This window comes from Dysidea avara, chromosome 5 (assembly GCF_963678975.1).
Source record: "Dysidea avara chromosome 5, odDysAvar1.4, whole genome shotgun sequence".
Lineage (NCBI taxonomy): Eukaryota > Metazoa > Porifera > Demospongiae > Dictyoceratida > Dysideidae > Dysidea > Dysidea avara.
Window position 1 is genome coordinate 22,192,007 of NC_089276.1, and position 24,088 is coordinate 22,216,094.

Genomic DNA, 24,088 nt, shown 5'->3' on the forward strand with positions numbered 1-24,088 from the left:
TTCTTTTTGTATTTGTATACCCCAAAGCCGGCCTATGGTTTGGGACCTTTTTAACCTATCTTTTTTTCTTTACCACAGGAAGAAGAAAAAGATGAAGGAGATTTTAAATACTTTAACTATTTCTGATTTTATCAGTAAATGTCCAAATTATATATATAATACATATATTTATTACATGTCAATTATTCCCTACGGATAACTTGCTTGCAGCTGATCTCTCTACTGGGTGACTTGAAATGTAGCTGAAGTCTCTACAGGGTGATTTGCTTGTAGATGAACTCTCTACAGGATTCTCTCTACAGGGTGACTTGTTTCTAGCTGAATTCTCTGCAGGGTTATCTGTTTGTAGCTGAACTCTCTACAGGGTAATTTGTTTGCAGCTGAACTCTCTACAGGGTGATTTGTTTGCAGCTGAACTCTCTACAAGGTAACTTCTTCTAGCTGATCTCTCTACAAGATGATTTGTTTCTAGCTGATCTCTCTACAGGGTGAATTGTTTCTAGCTGAACTCTCTACAGGGTGATCGGTTAGCTGAACTCTCTCCAGGGTGATGTGTTTGCAGCTGAACTCTCTACATGATGGTTTCTTTGTAACTGAACTCCCTACAAGGTGACTTCTTCTAGCTGATCTCTCTACAGGGTGATTTGTTTGTAGCTAAACTCTCTACAGGGTAACTTCTAGTTGATCTCTCTACAGGATGATTTGTTTCTAGCTGATCTCTCTACAGGGTGAATTGTTTCTAGCTGAACTCTCTACAGGGTGATCTGTTCATAGCTGAACTCTCTCCAGGGTGATTTGTTTGCAGCTGAACTCTCTACATGGTGGTTTCTTTGTAACTGAACTCCCTACAAGGTGACTTCTTTTAGCTGATCTCTCTACAGGGTGATTTGTTTGTAGCTAAACTCTCTACAATGTAACTTCTTCTAGCTGATCTCTCTACAGGGTGAATTGTTTGTAGCTGAACTCTCTACAAGGTAACTTCTTCTAGCTGATCTCTCTACAGGGTGATTTGTTTGCAGCTGAACTCTCTACATGGTCGTTTCTTTGTAACTGAACTCTCTACAGGGTGATCTTTTCGTAGCTATACTCTCTACAAGGTAACTTCTTCTAGCTGATCTCTCTACAGGGTGAATTGGTTGTAGCTGAATTCTGTACAGGGTGATCTGTTCATAGCTGAACTCTCTACAGGGTGATTTGTTTGCAGCTGAACTCTCTACAGGGCGATTTGTTTGCAGCTGAATACTCTACAAGGTAACTTCTTCTAGCTGATCTCTCTACAGGATGACTTGTTTCTATCTAATCTCTCTACAGGGTGAATTGTTTCTAGCTTAACTCTCTACAGGGTGATCTGTTCGTAGCTGAACTCTCTCCAGGGTGATTTGTTTGCAGCTGAACTCTCTACATGGTGGTTTCTTTGTAACTGAACTCTCTACAAGGTGACTTCTTCTAGCTGATCTCTCTACTGGGTGATTTGTTTGTAGCTGAGCTCTCTACAAAGTAACTTCTTCTAGTTGATCTCTCTACAGGGTGAATTGTTTTGTAGCTGAACTATCTACAGGGTGATTTGTTTGTTGCTGAACTCTCTACAAGGTGATCCTTCTAGCTGATCTCTCTACAGGATGACTTGTTTCTAGCTGAACTCTCTACAGGGTGATCTGGTAGCTGAACTCTCTACAGGGTGATTTGTTTGCAGCTGAACTCTTTACATGGTGGTTTCTTTGTAGCTGAACTCTCTATAAGGTAACTTCTTCTGGCTGATCTCTCTACAGGGTGATTTGTTTGTAGCTGAACTCTCTACAGGGTGATTTGTTTGCAGCTGAACTCTTTACATGGTGGTTTCTTTGTAGCTGAACTCTCTATAAGGTAACTTCTTCTGGCTGATCTCTCTACAGGGTGATTTGTTTGTAGCTGAACTCTCTACAGGGTGATCTGTTCGTAGCTGAACTCTCTACAGGGTGATTTGTTTGCAGCTGAACTCTTTACATGACGGTTTCTTTGTAGCTGAACTCTCTACAAGGTAACTTCTTCTAGCTAATCTCTCTACAGGGTGACTGTTTGTAGCTGAACTATTTGCAGGGTGATTTGTTTGTAGCTGAACTCTCTACAAGGTGATCCTTCTAGCTGATCTCTCTACAGGATGACTTGTTTCTAGCTGAACTCTCCAGGGTTAGGGATGCGGCGATTATGCCGGCATAATTTTGGGCATAATAGGTATGTGTGGGAATCAGGAATTATGCTAGCATTTTGAGATGATTGTAAAGCTTTAACAGTAGGAAAATCTGCAGATTGTACAATTTCGTTTAAAAAGATCGAGATACTCTAATAGAGCAGTCAGAAACTCTAATAGAACAGTCACTGAATATCATTTACTCTAATAGCAGTCACATTGAAACGAAATACTCTAATATAGCAACCAGCTATAGATTTAAAGACTATTTGAAGTTAAACATCAATGACAATGGTCTGATACAGCAATAAACTGGCATTATTAGCCAATTATGGTGGCATAATTTTGAGAATAATGGGCAATTCTCAAAAGCATAATAGGTGATTTTTTGAGCACTGTTCAAAAGCATAATGCTCAATTTTTGGAGCATAATAGCCTCATGCCTATCCAGGGTAATCTGTCTGTAGCTGAACTTTCTACAGGGTGATTTGTTTGCAGCTGAACTCTCTACATGATGGTTTCTTTGTAGTTGAACTCTCTACAAAGTAACTTCTTCTAGCTGATCTCTCTACAGGGTGACTGTTTGTAGCTGAACTATTTGCAGGGTGATTTGTTTGTAGCTGAACTCTCTACAAGGTGATCCTTCTAGCTGATCTCTCTACAGGGTGACTTGTTTCTAGCTGATCTCTGGATGACTTGTTTCTAGCTGATCTCTCTACAGGCTGACTTGTTTCTGGCTGAACTCTCTATAGGGTTATCTGTTTGTAATTGAACTCTCTACAGGTGATTTGTTTGCAGCTGAACTCTCTACAAGATGGTTTGTTTCTAGCTGATCTCTCTACAGGGCGACTTGTTTCTAGCTGAACTCTCTACAGGTGATTTGTTTGCAGCTGAACTCTCTACATGATGGTTTCTTTTTAGCTGAACTCTCTACAAGGTGACTTCTTCTAGCTGATCTCTCTACAGGGTGATTTTTTTGCAGCTGAACCCTCTACAGGGTGGTTTTTTGTAGCTGAACCTTCTACATACAAAGTGACTTCTTCTAACTGGTCTCTGTACAGGGTGATTTGTTTGAGCTGAACTCTCCTACAGGGTGGTTTCTTTGTAGCTGAACTCTCTACAAGGTAACTTCTTTTAGCTGATGTCTCTACAGGATGACTTGTTTCTAGCTGATCTCTCTACAGGGTGAATTGTTTCTAGCTGAACTCTCTACAGGGTGATCTGTTCGTAGCTGAACTCTCTACAGGGTGATTTGTTTGAAGCTGAACTATCTGCAGGGTGATTTGTTTGCAGGGGCAGCAGAGAAGGGGGCTACAGCCCCTGTGAAAAAAAATTATGTGGGGCTTAGCCCCCCCCTAAAATTATCTGTAGCTGTGATGGAGAGCCTAGCTTAATAGCATCATTCGAGGTACTCCAGTAGAGCAGTCAAGATCGAGATGCTCTAATAGAGCAGTCACAGTATTCTTTGAGGAGCAGTGTAGCAAGCTACGTATGTAGTTATAAATAAGGAGATATAGTCTAGTTGGTAGAGAGCAACTATTGCCAGCAGGTAATGACCTTTTTTTTTGGTGTTCAACTTACAACTAGGCCATGGCATCACCAAGCTAGTATATAGTTTCATCTCAAAGTACATGCCAGTGATCTCACTTAATCCTGGCACTGAAAGGCTTCAAGTTGAGAGCTATAATAATTGATTATCACACAAACTTATCACCTGAAAACTGTGCTTTCTCTACACAATGGCCTGCCACATCCAATGGTTTGGCCATGCGAAACTACTGGTCGAGGGGTCAGCAACAGAGCAAAAATGGTGTCCAAGATTTCAGGATCTCAAGATTTCTTTGAGATCTCTGGGATTTCAGGATTTCACAGTCAAATAGATTTCAAGATCTCTTGCTAAGATTTCACAGGGTTTCTCAGAAAATTTCACTCAGATTTCAAAAGATTTACAGATTTCATGTGCATTTAGCACTGTATGCATGTAATAGTCTAGCTGATAGTTAAGAAGTTGTTAATGTACTTAATGGAGTTTTAATTTGTATGAGTCTTCCTCCGAGTGTTCCTGGTCCTACCCTCCGCTTGTTGAACTCTCATCTTGGTTGCTACAACTGAAGTTTCCTGCTTCATTCCTAAGTCATCCCGGGCTTCCTTGAGGCCTGCCCACTCACATGCTTGTATTGGGTTGTCAGCCATTGTTACACTCAGGCAGTATACCCATTACTGTGCCTTTTAATAACTCACATTAATCGTAGCACAAAATCACAAAATTTTGTGGCTGTAATTTCTGTAATTTTACAGAAATATTACATTATTTTATGGAAACAATCAGAAAATGTTTTATTAGTTGGGATTTCAGATCTCGAATTTCCAGCAAGATATCAGTGATAAGCGTCCAAGATTTCACCCTGTTGTGGACCCCTCGCTACTAGTAGCTGAGTGCTGGTACATCAATGGTGTGGCAATGGTATAATCATGTGTAACACAACATACAGGAGATGCACATTATACTGTAGAACTGTATGCAACAATGTATTATTGGCAACACTGTAGATGGAATAATTCAGCTAGCAAGCCAGGTGAAGGATGAACAGAAGTATACAAAATGATACAAACAAACAAACAAATACACAACAAACAATCATGTTAACATGAAAACATACTCTTAATCTCGCGGGGTGCATCCACTGGCACCTGGCATCGCCTAGTCTCGCATGGCCAGCCCCCCCTTTTTTTTCCTGCGGACAAAGGCATGTGGTCCGCAGGATAAAAAAGGGGGGCTGGCCATGCAAGACTAGGCATTGCCTGGCATGGCGACTTGGAACTTACTGTTCCACCTAAAAACAACTTAGCAAATAAAGAGGCACTAGCCACAAACAATCAGTAGTCCAATGGCCTTTCTCTGTGGTCGCTAATCCTTCCACTGTGGTCATCATGAATAGCGAAATAAACTTGGCTTGGCACTTAATTAGCTGCCTGTATTCACAAGCTTTAGCATTTAATATATTTATTTATGATGTAATTTTAACCACATTTCTTATTATTCTTAGTACTTGGTTGTATAATCATTTTTATCAATTTAATTGCAAACCTCATATGCGTCAGTATAAAACAATATGTTAATTAATTATTAAAATTTATTAGTAACATTTTGAAAATGCCAAGAGATTGTGCTGAATCAGGTAAGTTCTGTATGACATTAGGATAAAAGCTGAATACATACATATTTGTTAGTTGCGCCAGCTTTCCTTAGCTGTACAATGCACTATCATGTGTCGTGGTTTAGTCCAGCCAATTAGAGTGGCCCAGACGATCTGTAGTTTGACAGAAATCTACTAATATTTACCACTTAATATTATTTACATTATAGGTATATACAATATGGTTACTTTAAGATTTTGTAGGTGCATGTATGCATAAAATTATTCATTTCTTGCTTAATTTCTGTAGAAACAAATTATTACAACACTTCAAAAACGTCTGGATAAGGCTAGAGTACAAGGAGACACAATTTCTGTAAAATTTATCAAAATTCTATTTACTGGTTCTGGAGCAGCTGGGAAAACCAGCTTTAGCAATCTATTGATAAAGAAAGCAATCAACAAGGTCCACCACAGTACTAGTGTGGTTCAAGCTAAGCATGCTATATCCGTAAAGAAAGCTCTTGTTCTCGGCTCCAAACAAACAGGTAGCAAAAATGTCGTATGGCTTGAAATGAACAGTGATTCTGAAATAAAGCATTTAAGACAAGTGCTACTGACATCATACATTAAACCACCAGTGCCAATGCAGCATATACCTGTATCAAGTAATCAGTCACAAAGTAAAGTCATGAAGAAAAATGAAATGCTTGATAATCCTGTGCAGCAGCGTTCTAAAAAGTCAGCAGTATGTATACCAGTTTCTACAAACCAAAAATTTGCAACCAAGAGTTCATCAAAACGATCAGTTAGCCAACGAGTTGCTGCTGTATTTTCACCATCGCCTAAAGTAAAAAGTAAAAGTCTGGTAACATTTGACAACTTAGTAAATAGTGCTCTTTATGCTAGTATTTCCAGTGAAGTAATGGCTCACCATCCCGGAGAAATCCTAAATATCATTACTCTACTGGATACAGGAGGTCAACCGGAATATATACACTTGCTACCCACTGTCAACATTCACCCAATGGTGAACTTTGTGGTACATGATTTATCCAAGAACCTTGAAGACCAAGTGTTGGTGGAGTACAGCGAGCATGGCAAACACATATTTGAACCTTATCACTTAAGGTATTCCAACTTTGACATGATAAAATTTCTAATGTCTGCAACTAATGATGCCATAGAAAGACCTCTATGTCAAGTTCCTCAACTGGTTACTATTCCCGGAAAGAACACAAAGTCTTACATTTGCTGCGTGGGAACACATGCAGACAAGGTGACACCAGAAATTATATACAATACTGATAACAAACTGACTGCAATGGTTGAAAAGCTTGATTGCAAAGCTGCTGTATGGCCAAATGGAAATGATGGTGTTCTTTTCTCAGTAGACAATACTACTGCTGGAGATGATGGCAAGGAGGACCCACTTGCAGAATTTGTTCGTAGCAAGATTGAAACATTGGCTTCTGATAAAGATGTGTATGAGTTGCCAATTACCTGGATGATGCTTGAGATAGAGATACGCCAAGTGTGCTCAAGAAATAATAAAGCTTATATATCATTTCAAGATTGTGTTTCTGTTGCTTTCCACAGCAAATTGATCACTGATGTGGAACAAGTCAGAAGTGTTTTACAATACCACCACTTGTTAGGAGTTTTGTTATACTATCCTGAAGTGGAAGGTTTGTGTGATTATGTGATCGTTGATCACCAGTGGCTTTTTGATAGGCTTACCAGTATAGTGCGTTTTGCTTTTAACCAATCTTCAGATTTAAATGCTACAAAAAGGTTAAAATATGATGGAATTCTTTCGAAAGAACTTTTGGAAAATTTAAAATGGGAAGAAGAATTGAAACAAAAGCATTTTATCTCTCTTCTTGTTGAGATGAAAATTATAGCTCCAATAAAGAAAGAAGATGGTAATGAACAAGATTATTTCATTCCCTATGTATTACCAACTTACATTAGCAAGTCACAGGGAGATAAGTTGATATCGCAATATGGTTGCCTTCAAGGTGAACCTCTTTTGATTCAGTTTGTATCCAACCTCTTGCCAAGAGGATTTTTCTGCTGCTTAGTTGTTCAACTGCTGCAACAACTACCACACGGTTGGAACCATGTTCTTGCTCAGAAAGACATTCATCATACATACAATAATTTGATCACGTTTTGTCTACCCAGTGCATATTTCTTATCACTATTGGACAAATTATCCTATTTGGAAGTTCAAATCAGACATCAGAAAGCTGATTATTACCAGCAGTGTCCTGTCCACTTATCAGTCCAGGACATTCTTTCCAATGCATTGGCAGCAGTTTGTGAACAGTTAAGTTACAATAATGGAAGGATCCGATATGGTTTTCATTGTCAATGTGGTCAGATGGGAGAAGAACACATTGCAGCAATCACTAGACTGACTCCTCCTTTTGATTACGCACTGTGTAAATATGGAAGTATAGTTACAACTACGTTGAAGCATTCTCACATTGTTTGGCTGACAGAGGTGAACACGCATATTGTATTCGTTTACATAGCTACATCACATATAAATTGCAGGTGAAAAAAAGTTCTCAAGTGGATTCAAGGGGTACTCAAATACCACCACAACCTGGTATGTATACATATACAATAACAAATGTACGTAGCAGTGTTGTTAAAATACTGACGTAAAAATTTGTAACTTGCATATATAATAGATTGGTCACTAACTACCATTGTAGTGTTTACTAGTGTGCTATCCTATGCAACTGCAATAAACTATATGTGTACACCTGTATATACTTGTCAAAACAGCTTTGTTTCATTAAATAATATCTAGAATAGGTAGATTAAAATATGTACTACAATGCTACCATTGTACATAAGTATATGGTGTATATTTATTTTCCTGTTTTTGCAGGTGATCAGTCACCAGAATACATTCTAATGAAACACTACCATAACAAACTGTTAAAAATTTTGCCAGTTTGTGATTTGTCTCCTTATTTTGTGTCAGCGAAAGTTATCTCACTCGCAGATAATGACAAAATTGTTAATTCTTCAACCTCACATGCTGCAGCTCTACTTATACTTGATAAAGTATTACTTCAAATACAGAATGGCAACACTGAGATATTTAATAAAATGCTACTGATTATGGAACATTATGGGACTGATGCTGCTGAGACACTATCAGAAGAAATCAAACTTAAATGTAAAGAGATGCAGTCTGCAAATTCTACAGTTTATAAACAAGGTATACTTTATTGTACTAATTATTTTGTTAATCAGTAGAGTGGATGAAAATGTGTATTTGGGGCAAGGAAGGCTGGGAAAGAATTACGTGTTCAGTTGTACATACATGAGTATGATTTCAGATATAAAATCTCCGTGATCAATCTGCTTTAAGTATCAAGTACAAAAAACTAAGTGTCTTTTAAAACTGTGAACTTTGAGTGGTATAATACATTGATAGAAAGAAACATGACGATTGCAGTTTAGATTGCATGGAAGTGTTGTGATATAAGAGCAATGTTTGTTGGTGACACAAAGTTACATTATGCTGCACCTGATTTAGTAATGGTATTTCACAAGTGAAAGTTCACCAAATACTGCTGTTAATTTGCTCAAGTATATACAGTAGAATTGGAACGATTGTACAAATACATCCTCCTAAGCTTCTTTTGCTGCTAAATTAGCTTGGCTCCACGTATGTTTACAAACAGAAGACACACTCCCTATACTGAAGTGGGTATGGCTCATGAGAGAAACCGACCTACCACAAGACTATACTGTCTTGTACAATAACAATTGATTAGTGGGCATGGCTCCATGTATTATAAAGCATGCAGACAGCGGATCCGTGCATACCTACAGACCTGCATTTAATACTACTGATACATAGGCAAGGCTGCCTACAGATAGTAATCCCAAGAAGTGGCCGTGGCTCATGAAAAGAAGCTGGGCTGCAGCAGGACTAGACTATGATGCATCTGTGTTTGTCAAACTAATTAATTCATTGCACACATGATCCATTCTGGGTTAGACCTGGATATTCTGTTAAACAGGGATGACCAAGACAAAATGTGACCCGGATGATGTGGGTGACCCAATCCGGCTGGTCGCCCTCTGTATTTTTGAAAGGAAATGCTTTACAAGAGCAACCATGTACCCTACCTAATAAAGCAGTCAAACACAGCTGAGAGGTTTTATGGAATTACTTATCCAAAGACAAAATGTATGTTAATCGATGTGCTTTAGCATAGCCACAACTATATACCCTGCTTACCAAGTAATCCTTTCCACCACCCTTGACACTATAGCAGGTCTAAAAATAGTTTTAGAAACAGATAGAGGGAGAGTACTTAACATTCTGATAGTGATATACCAAGTATCCTATGGCTGATTTGTGTAGCTCTGATCCACCAAGAGATACAGCAGAAAAACGAGAAATTTTTATGATTGTGTTCTAGCCAAGGCATCACAGTACTACATGTATGTATATAGAACCTCTCTCTTCAGGGATAGTAAAGCTAGTCATTTTTGAACATGTTAGTGCACCTACTTATTTCACAATGCAGATGAGTTATAAATAAACCCATCTAAAGTTTCTCAACGTACATAATTGGCTAAGTAGTGCATTAAAAATTATTAACTTAAAAATGAAACAAGGTTCCAACAATAAAAAGTAGTGAAACAATTAAGAGATGATGGTAGCTATGAGGGAAAATCCTTACCTGGTTGGCATTGTAGCAATGTGGGAAAATCTCTAAATTACCATGTTTCCACCATCTTTTCAATGCCAAAGTAGAGGAATTTTCCCACATTGTTACAATGGCAAGTAAAGATTTTTCCTCATAGCTATGTACCATCAACTCTTGTTTCACTACTTTTTATCACTGGAACCCTACTTCCTTTTAAATTAATTATTTTTTATTACACTAGTTTATTAACTTTTTGTTAGAGCATAGCCATGAAATACACAAGTGGTTGTATCTGCTATATTAGAGTATCTCGATCTCGCTACTTAGCTATGCAGTAGATTAAGCTAAGGGATGACCTTGTTTTCTACAGAGCTAGATCATTAAGAGGCACCGATTATTAGAGGTGTGGTGGCGTGTTCAGATCATTTAAGAGGTGCAATTGTTATATATACTATATGCCCAGCTTAGCTGCTACCCAGTAGTACCAGGGATACAGTTCATTAAATGCCTCAGATAGTTTCATGGTGTCTAAATATGCTCTTTCAAGGAAAGTGTCGATACAGAAATTTGATGCCTTAGTATGGCATAAAGAAGATGACCGTTTAATTGGCATTGCACCCATGAGTTTGTTGTTTTGGTATAAAATGATGGCCATGTGCTGCTTCATTTGGCTTCTAGCCTAGTGATGGTGGTCAGGCAGTGGGGTAGTGAGGCAGGCAGGCAAACCAAATACGTTTTTTGACAATTTTATATTGAGCTGCCTGTCTGTTCTTGTTTTTATTTTTTCGATATTAAATAGAGTAACAGTCAACCATACCAACCTAATATTATTTTTGCATTCAAATAATTTTGATGTGATATTCAAACTCTGGTTCTTGCATTCGGAGGCTGTATGCAATACAATATTTAATATCATTTTTTGTCTACAAAAGGACTCATACTGTTATAGATATTCTCACTGGTCCCTTAGTGCTGATATTAAGGTCATTCATTGTACAAGTATACAAGGAAAATTAAGTTTGATTAGGGATCATAGGCACAAAAAGAAGTGAGGTTGCCTACACCTGAAGATATACGTACTAGTGGACATTTAATCCCTATAGACTGAATTAAGAATTAGAATTAGGGATTAAATGTCCACTAGTATATTTTCAGGTGTAGGTTGTTTCACTATGAACCTTATTTGACTTTTGTGGTGGATTTTGGAGGTGTCTAAGTTACTTAGACCATTTTCATGTTTTTCCATGTTTATTACATGCATCTCCACTGGTAGCGCTGGCAATGCATTGTAACCTGAAAATTAATTTAACTGTTGTGGAGTGATGGCTTGTTTCTATTTATTAATGTTATATTTCTCTGTTACAAGCATCTGTCAGGAGTGTTAAGGTACAACAGCTACTTAAACGGTCTAAATAGGTACTTCAGACCACAGCAGTCTACATAATTTAGTACTCCTCAGGCCCTGTAGTAGCAGCAGCGCCTTTGCTTCGTTCAGGTGCCACGACACAAGTTACTAAATTTCGTAGACCTAGTTTAACTATTGCTTAATTGTACTTGTATGTTGTAAAAGCACCTTTAAGGAAGAATCTTAGTGCATCTAGCATCAAATCCAGACTTAAAATAAGAAAACCAAATATTGATTTTTTAAATTGTAAAACCTGCATTTTGGTCTGCCTGCCTGTCTTCCCGCCTGCCTGCCCACCCACCTGCCTGATTACAGTTGCAAGGCTAGAGGCTAAATGAAGAAGTGCACAGGCACCATTTCATGCCACAGTAACAAACTCATGTATCTTTTCTGGATCATGTGACTCATATGTATGTTTGGTGTATAGCCTATTTATTTGACTACTTATTAATATATTTGTTTATAGTACTCTAATACAGTGCACATTTTTCTGAGCGCTTCTAATGCAACGCACATAGAATGTTCTAGAGCAGTCTAGAATTTCCATTGATGGGTCTATGTAATATAAATTATAAAATTTTACTATTCTGGTGTAGTAAACTAGAACTTTCATGTACAAGGTATGCAGAAATTAATTGAGGTGAGCAACTGACAGCAGTGGCCGAGTGGAAAAGGGTTTGGGTATATAGGAGTGGAGGTCCCTGGTTTGAACCCTGCACATTCAATGTTTTCATGAAGGTTTTTTAACTTCTTGGTTACTGTTCTATTAGAGTATATCAATTGCATTTTCACATTATTTGGTTTTTGCCTTATCTAATATCCTCAGTATTCTGAAATCACAAAAGGTCTGTGTACAATGATATGGTCAGCCTATCTGCATACTGATTTAAAGTTGTTTTTGTCAGTAATTTATTGTGCAGGCGTGACAAAAAAATAACACTTGCAATTTTTGAAAATTGCTTGTAACTTCGCAGAGTTATGGAAATTTTGTTGTAAGTGGTGCGAACAGTAAATTAACAGAATAAAAATAAAATGAACTTTGAAGATGGGTATCTCAAAGATGGCTGGACCTGTTTAGTCAAATTTGGTACGGATGATGTGGAACGTTTCACAGAAAAAATGGGCTATTTCTGTTTAGCCATTACTGAGGTACAAATGCGTGAAAATCACTTTCCTATATAATACTCACTGCCCAGACGCATTGGCTCTTTGACCGCATGACACACTATCATATGTCCTGATACCACACTTAGAAATAACGAATATCATCAGTAACATGGTATATATAATTATTTATTTTCAGAATCACACTTTCACACTACAAGGGAAGAAACTGTTTCTCCAACACGTCAAGAAACGGAAGGTTAGTACTATATTTAGATCCCCCAATGATAAATACACTATAATCAATTTGTCTTAACAGTTTAACAAAACAGTTTGAGAAGTTTGAACTATGTATCATAAAAGCAAATACTGTAATGATGAACATATGTGACTAAGCCTGTGAATATAGGGCATGTGGGTACATGATTTTAGCCTATTTTTGCAAATGTCCATCACTCATAACTTTTAGTACCATTATGCTGCAATTTTCAGCTTAGTAAGCATTTAATTGGCATCATGATGCCAGTTACAGATTGCAAATATTCTGTTCCAGTACTGAGACATGACCTTTTGAGTGACAGGATGTAGTTTGTGCCCACATGCCACATATAGAAACTGCACAATTAATTCTAGTACAATCAGTTCTAGAATTTACATGCAGTCCAATGTATAGGGATACTATAAAAGCACAGTGTTGTTTGCTAGTAGCAATGTATACAGAGCTACAAATTGTAAATTATAAACTCATTTTGTGCTATCAGTATGATTAAAGCTCTGTGGTATTGCCTAAACCCTTTATTCGGTATTTTGTTAAAAAATCTTTGTATATATATTAGGGCTCAAACGATTAGCCGAATATTTGGATTAATATTCGTTTGCATTGTAGCCAAATATTAAAATTAATAAACGATTATTCGCACGTGATCATTTATATGGTGACACGTGATTAGCTGTCATCACTAACGAAATGGAAGACCATGCTAACAAAAAGGAAAGGCTATAGTGATAAAGTGAAGAGTACTAATAGCATTAGGCAGCCACTAATTGATGAAAATGTACTAATTCCACAGTGAATCGCCGTAAGCGCAAGACTTCGTATGGATTTGTGGCTATACTCCAGGTACTTCTACTTTGTTACAAACACTTTCTATCACAGTGTCGCTGTGATAATCCTTTCAGAAAGGGCACTATGGTATTTCTTTTTTTCTCAGTAAGTTATTCATATGAAGCCACAAACCTGTTTGTGGTTATTTGTAGGCTTCTTGGTAGTGGCTGCCTTAATTACTGAATTGCATTCATAGCAATAAAACCTTGCACCAATTATTCGACTAATTTTGTAAGAGTTGAGTGAATATTCGAATACAGTAAACCACTATTCTTTTGAGCCCTAATATATACTAGTATATTAAAAATTATAAATTAAAAAATAAAGTAGGAATCCAAGCGATAAAAAGTAGTGAAACAAGAGATGAATGATGGTAGCTATTACAGCATAGCTTGGTGGGAAATCCCTACTTTGGCATGATATAGCCATTATTTTGTGTTCAATGCCAAAGTAGGAATTTCCCACCGAGCTATGCTGTAATAGCTACCATCGTTTATCTCTTGTCTCACTACTTTTTATCACTTGGATTCCTATTAAATTTATAATTTTTAATATACTAGTTTGTTTAGTTTTTTGTTAAGGTTATGGTATAGCCCCGGTTACCCGTTTCAGTCACCGACTATTGATACAAAAAATACGTAATCAGCAATGCTATTTATTGCGCGTTGTTGTAAGGTGATGTTCCTCATGGGTGTCGCTTAGACACACGCTCACAAAAGTTATTCTTCACCAAGTAGTTATGATGATTTGGCCGTCAACGAAGGAAGTTCTTGTCGTCACCAACCGATGTGATAGTTTGTTGGCAGCCCCACAGTCTCTCCGAATCCATGACAATTTCATTTATTATACCATCGGAGTAACATCGCGTCGAATGCTGCTATATGCTCGCAAAAGTTTCAAGTTATAGACCACTATTGTTCGTTTTGTTTGTTACACGGTACTGAAACTAAGAACTTCTAGTAATTCAAACACAGAGGAGGGAAGAAGAACAGAGTAAACAAAAGTAATTGTAGAACCAACGAAATGATGAAATGTGAACTGTTGTGTTCTGATGATGTGGTTGCGAACATTGTGGTTAGCTATGTACAGTATAATATATGCATTACAAACTACAGTGAGTGAATATTCAGTTGATAAATATGGCTACTGTCATCATGAAGGATTGAGCATAAGTTCTCCGACTCTGTGGTCCCATTCTTCCTTATTGGTAATCCACTGTGGTTCATGAATTATTGTGCGATGGCAAGTCAATTGTGGAAGAATGCTATTGAAATAAAATTGCCTCACCTTTTGAATAAAACCATTGCAAAACTGTTGGTCAAAATAAATTCGTTCCACTTTGAAATCTGCAGTAGTCCGCACAAAGAAATCACACCACTGCTTGCCAGTACAAAGCATGGCTACCTGCACTTGATAGTGATATTGATGTGAGCATTTCAGTTGTGTTTTCCCTTGATGGATGGTAAGAAACTTGATTTTCTTTTCCATGATGGCTATCTCTATTTGTTGGTCTTTGCAGGAATGTGGATTCTTAAATTCTACCAAGCCATCTGTTGGTGTTTCACAAGGGTCATGAACAAACCCATCTGGGGTGGCTGCTAGCCATGGATGGTTTAAAGAGATAGCAGGTCCACATTCAGTATTCACGGTAATATTGGGTGAGTACTGTTGCATGTATGCTAGGTATTGTATTTTTCTTCCTTCTTCTTGGTCTAGTCCCCATGTTGTTGCCTTGTTACCCCTAAAGTTAGACTGTACCAGCTGGTGCACTAGTGGAGTTACTGGAGTGGTATCCCTTCGTCTGGCAATGAGACCAACATTGGATGATGTAACCTGCAGTCGTCTCTCTTCACACCATATTCCCAATGACTTGTGGTCACTATGGTGTTTCATGGTAGCTTGTTCTATGTTGCTGGCTGAACTACTATTAACCATTACATTGTTTCTGTAAAATTGGATCATCATGTCTTGGAGATCCACAGCTGGAAGATCGGATGTAGAGTCATCAGGTTCAGGACCACCATCATGTCTGGAGTATGCCCGTCTTGAGGCTGCACTGTTGTCGTTTGAGGACTTTGCTCTCTTCCGCTGCAGTCTAGCATTTTCAGTAGCCTTTCTATGACGATCAGCTTCTGCTGCCTTTGCAGCTGTTAATGAATAGGTTTTGAAGACATCATTAGCTGGTGTAGATGTGATCTTCTCCCATGCTATAGGACCCCACATTGGTCCATCATTGTTTCGCAAGCCAGCACCAGCACAGCGACCTGTCCATGACCCTCTTTGACTGCGATTAATTTGTTTCCCACCATCAAACTTTGCACGTATGTGCATCCAGGACTCTGCTAAGTTGGTTGTAAAGTTTCCTACATAAAGATCTCGTAAAGCATGCAGAGCTATGTAAGTTATACTTACCAATCAACTGAGGAGCTTTTTCAACTAGTCTAGCAACCACTCATTGTATATCACAAATCATTGCTTCATCTAAGGTGGTTAGTGGTTTGTCAGCAATGTGTCTTACTTCATCTAAATCTTTATCATTTGTACAGTCGTACCAGTCCTCCTGAAGTTGTGACATGATGCTGTCTACTTCACCTGGATCATCATTTGCATCAGGTAAGCTGTGAAATGCCATTTCTCTCAATGATTGTATGTTGGTATATTGCAGTGATGGTGTGCTACTGTGAGGCAGTGATGGTGTGCTACTGTGAGGAAGTGATGGTGTGTTACTGTGAGATAGTGATGGATTACTCAGGAACGATGAGCTGCTGATGGGCAGTGATGGTGTACTCACTGATGATGAGCTACAATGAGGCAGTGACAGTGTGCTACCATGAGGCAGGGATGACATGTTAGATGAAGATGGGTGACTATTTTGTTTGACTTTACAAAAATCTGTACTGCATTTTGTGTGGTAGCCAAAACAGTGAAGTGGACCATTGATGAGGTCTTTCCGTAATTTGACAACTGCCATTCATTTATCATTCTCCTGGCTTCTCATGACAATGGCACATCGTGCAGCTCGGGTAAGTCTCTTTCTCATTGCCTCGGTTAGTTTTCCTCTCCCTTTATAGGTGGGGTTTTCCTGTACTATTTTCTCAAGATGTGTTCGATAACATTTGACTGAATGGTTTGCACACTCTATCTTCGTAATGGCATACCCCCATGGTATGTTAGATATTAGAGTGGGGTATACTGAACTATCTCCATCTCCTATAAAGGATATGTACCTCACACCATGTTGTTGTTCACATATTCTGAATCCTTCCATGATATTGGCTTCCATTTCTGATGATGAGCCACTCCAATTCATGAAACATTGGTGTTCTGGAGGAGTGCAGTTGAGGTTATTTGCTCTACTACAAATGTAGCAAAATTTATTTCAAACCCTATGAATAGGAGTTTGCCTGTTTGTTTTCCAATGATTATACCAACCCCTGATTTGGCATTGTAAGTGTGTCTATGTGTGCGTTTGCACCATCTGCCATCTACTATTACTGTTATTGCAGGCACACCTTGATGATAACTGTTGTTGGCTATGGCTAGAGCTCTGTCTTCTTCACCTGCTATCTTCATGGATTCCTGCAACAGTTCCCACCACCAGCTGCCAATATGCTGTTCAGCAGAAATAAATGCTGCCTTGGTCATTGTTGATATGCCCATCACTGGCATTGACTCTGATAAAGGTGCATATCCATTACCAGTGACCATTTGACCCCACACAGCTGCTAAATTGCATGTCCAATATTGACCTCCACTTGTACCAGTTGTTTTGGTAGATGTAGGAAACTTAAACTATTTATTGCATCCTGTACAAATGCTAACAAGTGTAGATGCTAATCCAGCCTTGTTTGTTTCTCCAGTTAGAACTATTCTTTTTTCTTCAGGTATTGTGCAGGGGAACTGACAGGTGGCAGCATGCTCACTGATAGTAGTAAGGTGGTGTTTCAAGTTTCCCAAGTTGATGATTCTATTGCTATTCAAGTTCAAGCTGGTGAGTACCTAATGTTTTTTGGTGTACTTGCTCTTTTTGAAGTTTTTAGATTTCTTGGAAAATCTCCCATTGCACCTGTGAGAGCCTTTGATGGTCCTATTTCTTGCCGTGCTATGATAATTATATACACAACATTGTTTTATTTGTTTGTAACACTTCATTCAATACATTACCTGTTTTGTGTAGAAAGTTGTTGCTGACAAATTGGACTAATTACCTGTCGCGTAGCACCAGCTGGTTGCTAATTTATAATGCACCGCGGAATGCTGTGCGCATGTCAGAGATAGTGTACCCTACGGATATAATGGCGAAGCTTTAGTGATGGATTTGACCTCTAAAACGTGCCGCATTTTTTCTGAACAGTCGCCTATTTCTAGTTCACCTTGTTAGTTGTAGCGTGTAGAATAATAAAATTTTCAGGTCCTGTGGAAGCGTTTTTCTTGAAATTCTTTCCCTGGACGCCGCTATTGTTGATAGAAGTTGGTTATGGTGTCAGTTTAGGGCGTTTTGTTACAAACAATCGTTCTTAATGCGTAAACAAACAAAAACGCTTCCACAGGACCTAGATATTTTTATTGTTAATCTATTTATTCAAAAATTAGTAAAGTACACAAATCAGTTAGTCCCAATTTTGGCGGCGGAGTTTCCATCTTCTCTTGTCTCCACTGCTTTATCCTCCAAGTTATGTGCCTTTGTTTGTCCCTAAATAAAATGTAGTAATGAAGTTTATAGTAATGCACTAGTTGTTTACTCCTAATACTAAGTGGCTTAGTTGTACAAAGTACATTTACTTTTTATTTCGCCCACGCATTAATCACTATCCCGTAACCTTAAGGCATACAGCTAGCTATAAACATGTGACTGTTCTATTAGGGTGACTGCTGTGTTAGAGTATCTCGAGTCAGTCTGCAAAGATGTGCGCTTGCCAAAAGGGGTGTGGTTTCGATCGATTATAGAGTATCTCGAGTCAGCCTTCCAAATTGAAGGTGTGTGGTCACTGAAATACAGCTAGTGAAAAAGGGGTGTGTCATCATGGTTTCAATCGATAGATTGATAATGCATAGAATGAAGAATGGACATGATCTTGTGACCTATCATGAAAACTATCTAGTACCGGTACCTTCGTACAGTAGCCTTCGTCATAGATTATATAAGTAAGGAATATATAATCTATTCCGCGTAGTCTAAGCGCCTTAAATAATCTTGTGGCGTCTATTATACTGCTTAAAGAAAGTGTTGATACAGAAAATTAATGCCTTGGTATGGTTTCGTTGGATGAAGAAGACAAGCAGCCTGATTGAAGATAAAAGAAAATACAAGGCGCAGAGGGCACACACTGTATTTAATGCTGTTTTATGTATTATATGGACTAGTACTATTCCGTAAAGGTGATTTTCGTCTCGTAAAATAACTGTAGGATGATTTTTAATGGTGGGATTTTGGGCGGCACACAAAAATTTCACCTGGATTCCTACTTAAATGGTACAACCGTACCGTTTGATATATATAGTATTAATGAAATGCTTGTATACCATATGTGTAAAAATGGGGTGCATGTATGTAGCTATGATCTACAATATTTAGTCTTTTTTCCCATTTATCTTGTATAATTAAGCTTTATAGTCACCTGCTGTAATTATTGCTGTTATGAGTCACATAGAAAATTAAGTATTTTCACTGTTATTACATTTCTGTGCATAAGTTATTAACTGGCCATGTACGTTTAAACATAAATGCTGTATATTTTTGCTTTAGATACAGACTCACTGTTACCAGAGTGTGAAGTCTTTATACAATATTATAGCCAGATAGTCAACAACATGTCTGCTAAATCATTGGCTCCACGTTTTGTTGCTCACAAAATTATATCACCAGATGATCAAGAAGAAATCTCTTCTGTTGCTTCATCAAAGAAGGCAGCAATGTTATTGCTAAGTAGAGTGTCTTCTGCCCTGGAAGCTGGAATTGTTAAGAGTTTTTACAAGTTTCTTGATATCACTGAACATTGTGGGAGTAATAACAGTAGAAATGTCTCACTGGCTATTACAGAGAAGCTGTTGAAGATAAAGGGTAACCAAGAGGAAATTGGTCCTACCCTTGTTGAGAAAGGTATTACTGAATATACATATTGAATTATAATCTGTAATTCCAAAACAGCATCACCATTATTATACAATGTTCCAAAGTGTATACAGCAGTGCTGTGTCTGTAAAATATGACCAGGATGGCAAAAATTGGGCATTTGGACACAAATCACAACTCATTGCGTAACACTGTTCTTGAGTACAACATCTCTGAATCAAGGGCTAATAATTGCATGGCCATAGCATAATTGTATATAAAGTTATAGCATGAATCAACAGGAAAAATATGTGCCATCAAAAATGGTTTTCACAGGCCTGATTGCAAATATATTATATGCATTGTCAAAACTACACTTTAATGCTGCTATCAGTACTGTGTGACTGCAGCATCACTAGTAATTTGTGCCTATATATTTTATGCTAGTAGATAATACACAGAGATATTGCATATTGCCAGACATTCATGTATTCAGCAGTTAACCTGTCAGGTAGAGCACCCAGTTATATTAAACTTGTAACATTGTAATAAAGTGTTTATCATACAGTACGGTAGTACTGTATATTAGGGATCATATTTGGGTTTTTCTGGCAAAAAAAAATCACCCAAAAACCAGCTTCACAATTCCATCCTGGCACCTTGGCAGTATTGGTTAGGTATAGCCAAAGTTCCTTCAGTACGATCCTAAAGGCTTCCAATAAATTGTTACAAAAAAATTTTTTTAATTATTCAATGGAATTTTCTACTGAATAACTGCCTGATGCCTGATGCCTTCAGGCCAGCGTAACTCGATAACAGCTAAGGCTACGGGCTTGATTTTTTCACTGCTCGATGTTACTTCGTCCGGAGACGTGCCTTTTGACTTACCTTTGTCCTCCTTTGTGTCCCATTTCTTTTTGCTGACAGCCCATGGTGTCGATTCGCGGTAGCATGATGCATGGCTTCCCTACAGTACATTTGTAAATGGGAATTATCCGTTTTTCGTGGTGATTGGATTGGTTGCAGAGGCAATTCTAACACTGTTCTTCGTTTGTAATGCTGTGTAACGGGCTGAACATAGCTGAAAGCGAAGCGTAATGGCTGCTGCACTTTCGAGGCAGTAATTGATAGTTAGGGTGCGAATCGTTGTATTTTCGTGGTGACTGGATTGATTGCAGAGGCACTTCTTGTACTGTTTTTCATTTGTAGTGCTGTGTAACGGGCTGAACATAGCTGAAAGTGAAGTATAATGGCCACTGCACTTTTGAAGAAATATTTGATAGCTGGGGCATGCATTCAGACGAAAACATTAAATCTGGTGTCATCCTTTCTTTTGATGCAGTATGCATGGATTCACCAGTCATAATAATGTTACAAAAAAGTAAACAAACAAGTGTAAGGAAAAATTAGGAATTTTAAGCTCAATTAGGGATCATAGAAAAAAAAAGTAGGGAAACAAGAGAGGTTGCCTACACCTTCAGATATACTAGTGAACATTTAATCCCTAATTTAGTCTATACCCAAGACCAAGACTGAATTAGGGATTAAATGTTCACTTCCTTGTTTCCCTACGTTTTTTCTTTGATCCCTAATCGAACTTAAAATTCCTAATTTTTCCTTACACTTGTGTACTTAAGGTGGCAGTGTACTGGAAACCATTGATATTCTGAAAATACAGACACCCTTCAAAATTCAGTTCTAGCACACAAGACCATACAAGACACAAACGAAAGTCAGATTGCAATTGAAAAAGTAATGTACCCTCTACTCATGACTACAAGTTCAGAGAAGGACACAACAACTTGTGTTCACATATCACAACCAGGCGGGTTGTAACAGCAATGTTTTTGTATAAATGAAGCACTTTGCCTTGAACAAGATAATCACACCTTCTACTATAATGTATTATATTGTAATGCCTTTGTTACAAACTTACAATGTTAGCCAACCCAGCCTGGCTTACAAGTACAGATATACAAAAACTGCCACTTTAATGGCACATGTACTCCTTAACAATGATGTGAATTGTTTATGATTACATCATAAACTTGAAAGGCTTCGTTCACGACGTATTTCCCCTTTAACCATTATAATTTTTGTGCATCACAAAGTTGTGAAAATACGTATCGCGAGTAATATTCGCTACAGTAATAGAAGCCTATTTTACACCACTGGCTGCTATGTCCACGTATATATTATACAACCTGGCACAAATGCAGAGGTCTTACGCACTAGTATACTAGAGAAAACTGACACAGAAAAGTTGTTGTCACCATGAAGGATACCATACGAAAACCACAAATTACCCTTGCTGCCAAAATTTTGTGTAAAGGACATGAATCCCCTTAAACTAAGATTCTACTCTACTTATTTTTGTGAATGTCTTCTTTTACTATTACACACTAAACAATAACATACTAGCTGTAGAGTCGAGTTATTTAAGCGCATGCGCTTATAATTTTTGGAGAAAACTTTCAGTAAAAATAATGCTATCTGTTAGGTGCATACGCCTAATTAATAATTATGGTGTGGCCATATTATTGTTAAGTATACCACTTTAGTGTGGGTGTTCAAAGGTGCCACTCAGGGTTTAACTGGCATATTCACCAGGCAATATCTAGATATTACCCGGGCAATATCATGGGAATGCGGTTTGCTCATGGCTTTGATGCCCAACCAGTTCAAAGATACAATACACTTTGACTCGTTATATTGAGCGACACAGCATTTAATTATGGGTTTGTGTTTACAAGTTAGGCTAGGCTCAGTGTAGTTGCTAAGTTTAGATTATTTGACAGTGACTAAACCGGGGGTGGCAGAGAAGGGGAGGCAAGGGGGGCTGTAGCCCTTGTGAAAAAATTAAGGGGGGCTTAGCCCCCCTAAAATATCTGTAGCTGTGATGGAGAGCCTAGCTGAATAGCATCAATAATTCGAGATATTCTAATAGAGCAGTCACAGTATTCTTAGAGGAGCAGTGTAGCAAGCTACGTATGTAGTTATAAATAAGGAGATATAGTCTAGTTGGTGGAGGGCAACTATTGCCAGCAGGTAGTGACCTTTTTTTGGGGCCTTCAACTTATAGCTAGGCCATGGTATCACCAATCTAGATCCCAGCCCCCCTTAAATAAAGGTGTCTCCTCTGCCCTTGAACTAAACTAGAGCAGCTCAGGTACTATCGGCCACCATGAGTTTTCGGACGCGATATTTCCTAGAGGAGCAATGAGAGCCGATCATTTATGGCACTATTATGAAGACCTATGGCTATAACCTCCATGTATAAAATTTGATAGGATTTGGTTATATCGTGTGGCTGCAGTGACCTTCGAAAGCCACTGTCCAAAAAAATGGATGCTTGGACAAAGTGATGCTCGTTCAGATGCCTCCATTTCTACCCTTCCCATGCAATTTATATGCCATTGTGTGGTAGTGATTGGTAGAGCTATCCTTGAGCTATCCCGTAATATAAGCAGATTAGATTTTTATCGACTAGAATTGCAGATATCACCTGTTTCCCAGATGTGGTAACTTGATGGATTGTGGGACATCAATTATAATTCCAGACACAGCCCCTTCTTGTGATTATTTTGGCATTTTAGAGTTTAAGTATAGCACTAGGTTAGAAACATTTGAAACCAGCTATTTAGGGAGTGATTTTTGTTAATTGAAGAGGTCAGTGGAAAAAGGGGACATGTGCCATTTTAGATTATCCATTTTCTAAAATTAGAATGGCTTGTTTTAACCATGTGAATAATGTTGCCACTAAGTAAACAATACAATTTAAAAGCTCAAGGCAGTCTCAAATTAATTTTTAGTAACTGTTAGAATAATAATTCAAATATGTCCCAAAATTTTGTTTAATGCCCACTATGTGGTCACCTAAATTTTCAAATGGCACTTGTCCCCTTTTGCCACTGGGCCCTTCAATTCGAGATGGAAATAGCAGTTACTTCATATAGCTACAACATATAGGTCTAGAATAGCTATATAAAATTGCTCAAATTTAATAATCATGTATATTTTCACTTAGTTGAGACGTGGGAGACCAGAAATAAACTGCAACAATGTACAGAAGGTTGCCACTGCTTAATCGCATCTGTGACTGTTCTATTATTAAACTATATTAAATTCTATATTGTTTTACTTTAAATCTAACTTTTAATTGGACTCATATTATGATTTATGCATATACAGACTATCTAAGGATGCCTCAGTATGAAAACCAATAAAAGCTATGATAAATTAATATGCTCTAATAGAACAGTCATGGCGATGATTAAGCAGTGGTGACCTTCTATATACTGTTTCGGTTTATAGTTGGACTCACACACCTCAATTAATCTCAAATAAGCTCAAATATGTAAAATTATTCAATTTGAGCAATTTTATATAGCTATTATATAGACCTAATGTATTGCTATTTCCATCTCAAA

The 24,088-nt window shown here is 37.9% G+C and overlaps 1 protein-coding gene and 1 long non-coding RNA gene across 3 annotated transcripts in view; both read left to right on the forward strand.

The window, feature by feature from the left end:
- LOC136255117 (uncharacterized) overlaps positions 1 to 24,088 on the forward strand; it is an 85,235-nt gene that overhangs the window by 54,107 nt on the left and 7,040 nt on the right. Inside the window, exons 13-17 of the mRNA XM_066047837.1 lie at positions 5,615 to 7,813; positions 7,867 to 7,921; positions 8,210 to 8,545; positions 12,701 to 12,760; positions 19,353 to 19,706. Of these exons, the coding sequence (XP_065903909.1) occupies positions 5,615 to 7,813; positions 7,867 to 7,921; positions 8,210 to 8,545; positions 12,701 to 12,760; positions 19,353 to 19,706 (3,004 nt within the window). The remainder of the gene's footprint in view (positions 1 to 5,614; positions 7,814 to 7,866; positions 7,922 to 8,209; positions 8,546 to 12,700; positions 12,761 to 19,352; positions 19,707 to 24,088) is intronic.
- Positions 14,251 to 17,795, forward strand: LOC136255838 (uncharacterized). Of its 2 annotated transcripts, none has more exons than XR_010701129.1 (10): positions 14,251 to 15,068; positions 15,126 to 16,092; positions 16,153 to 16,219; positions 16,272 to 16,629; positions 16,678 to 16,771; positions 16,825 to 16,949; positions 17,003 to 17,053; positions 17,113 to 17,289; positions 17,491 to 17,597; positions 17,640 to 17,795. It is a non-coding gene; the product is annotated as an uncharacterized lncRNA (long non-coding RNA). The 2 variants fall into 2 exon arrangements; XR_010701127.1 differs by having other exon boundaries at positions 17,647 to 17,795.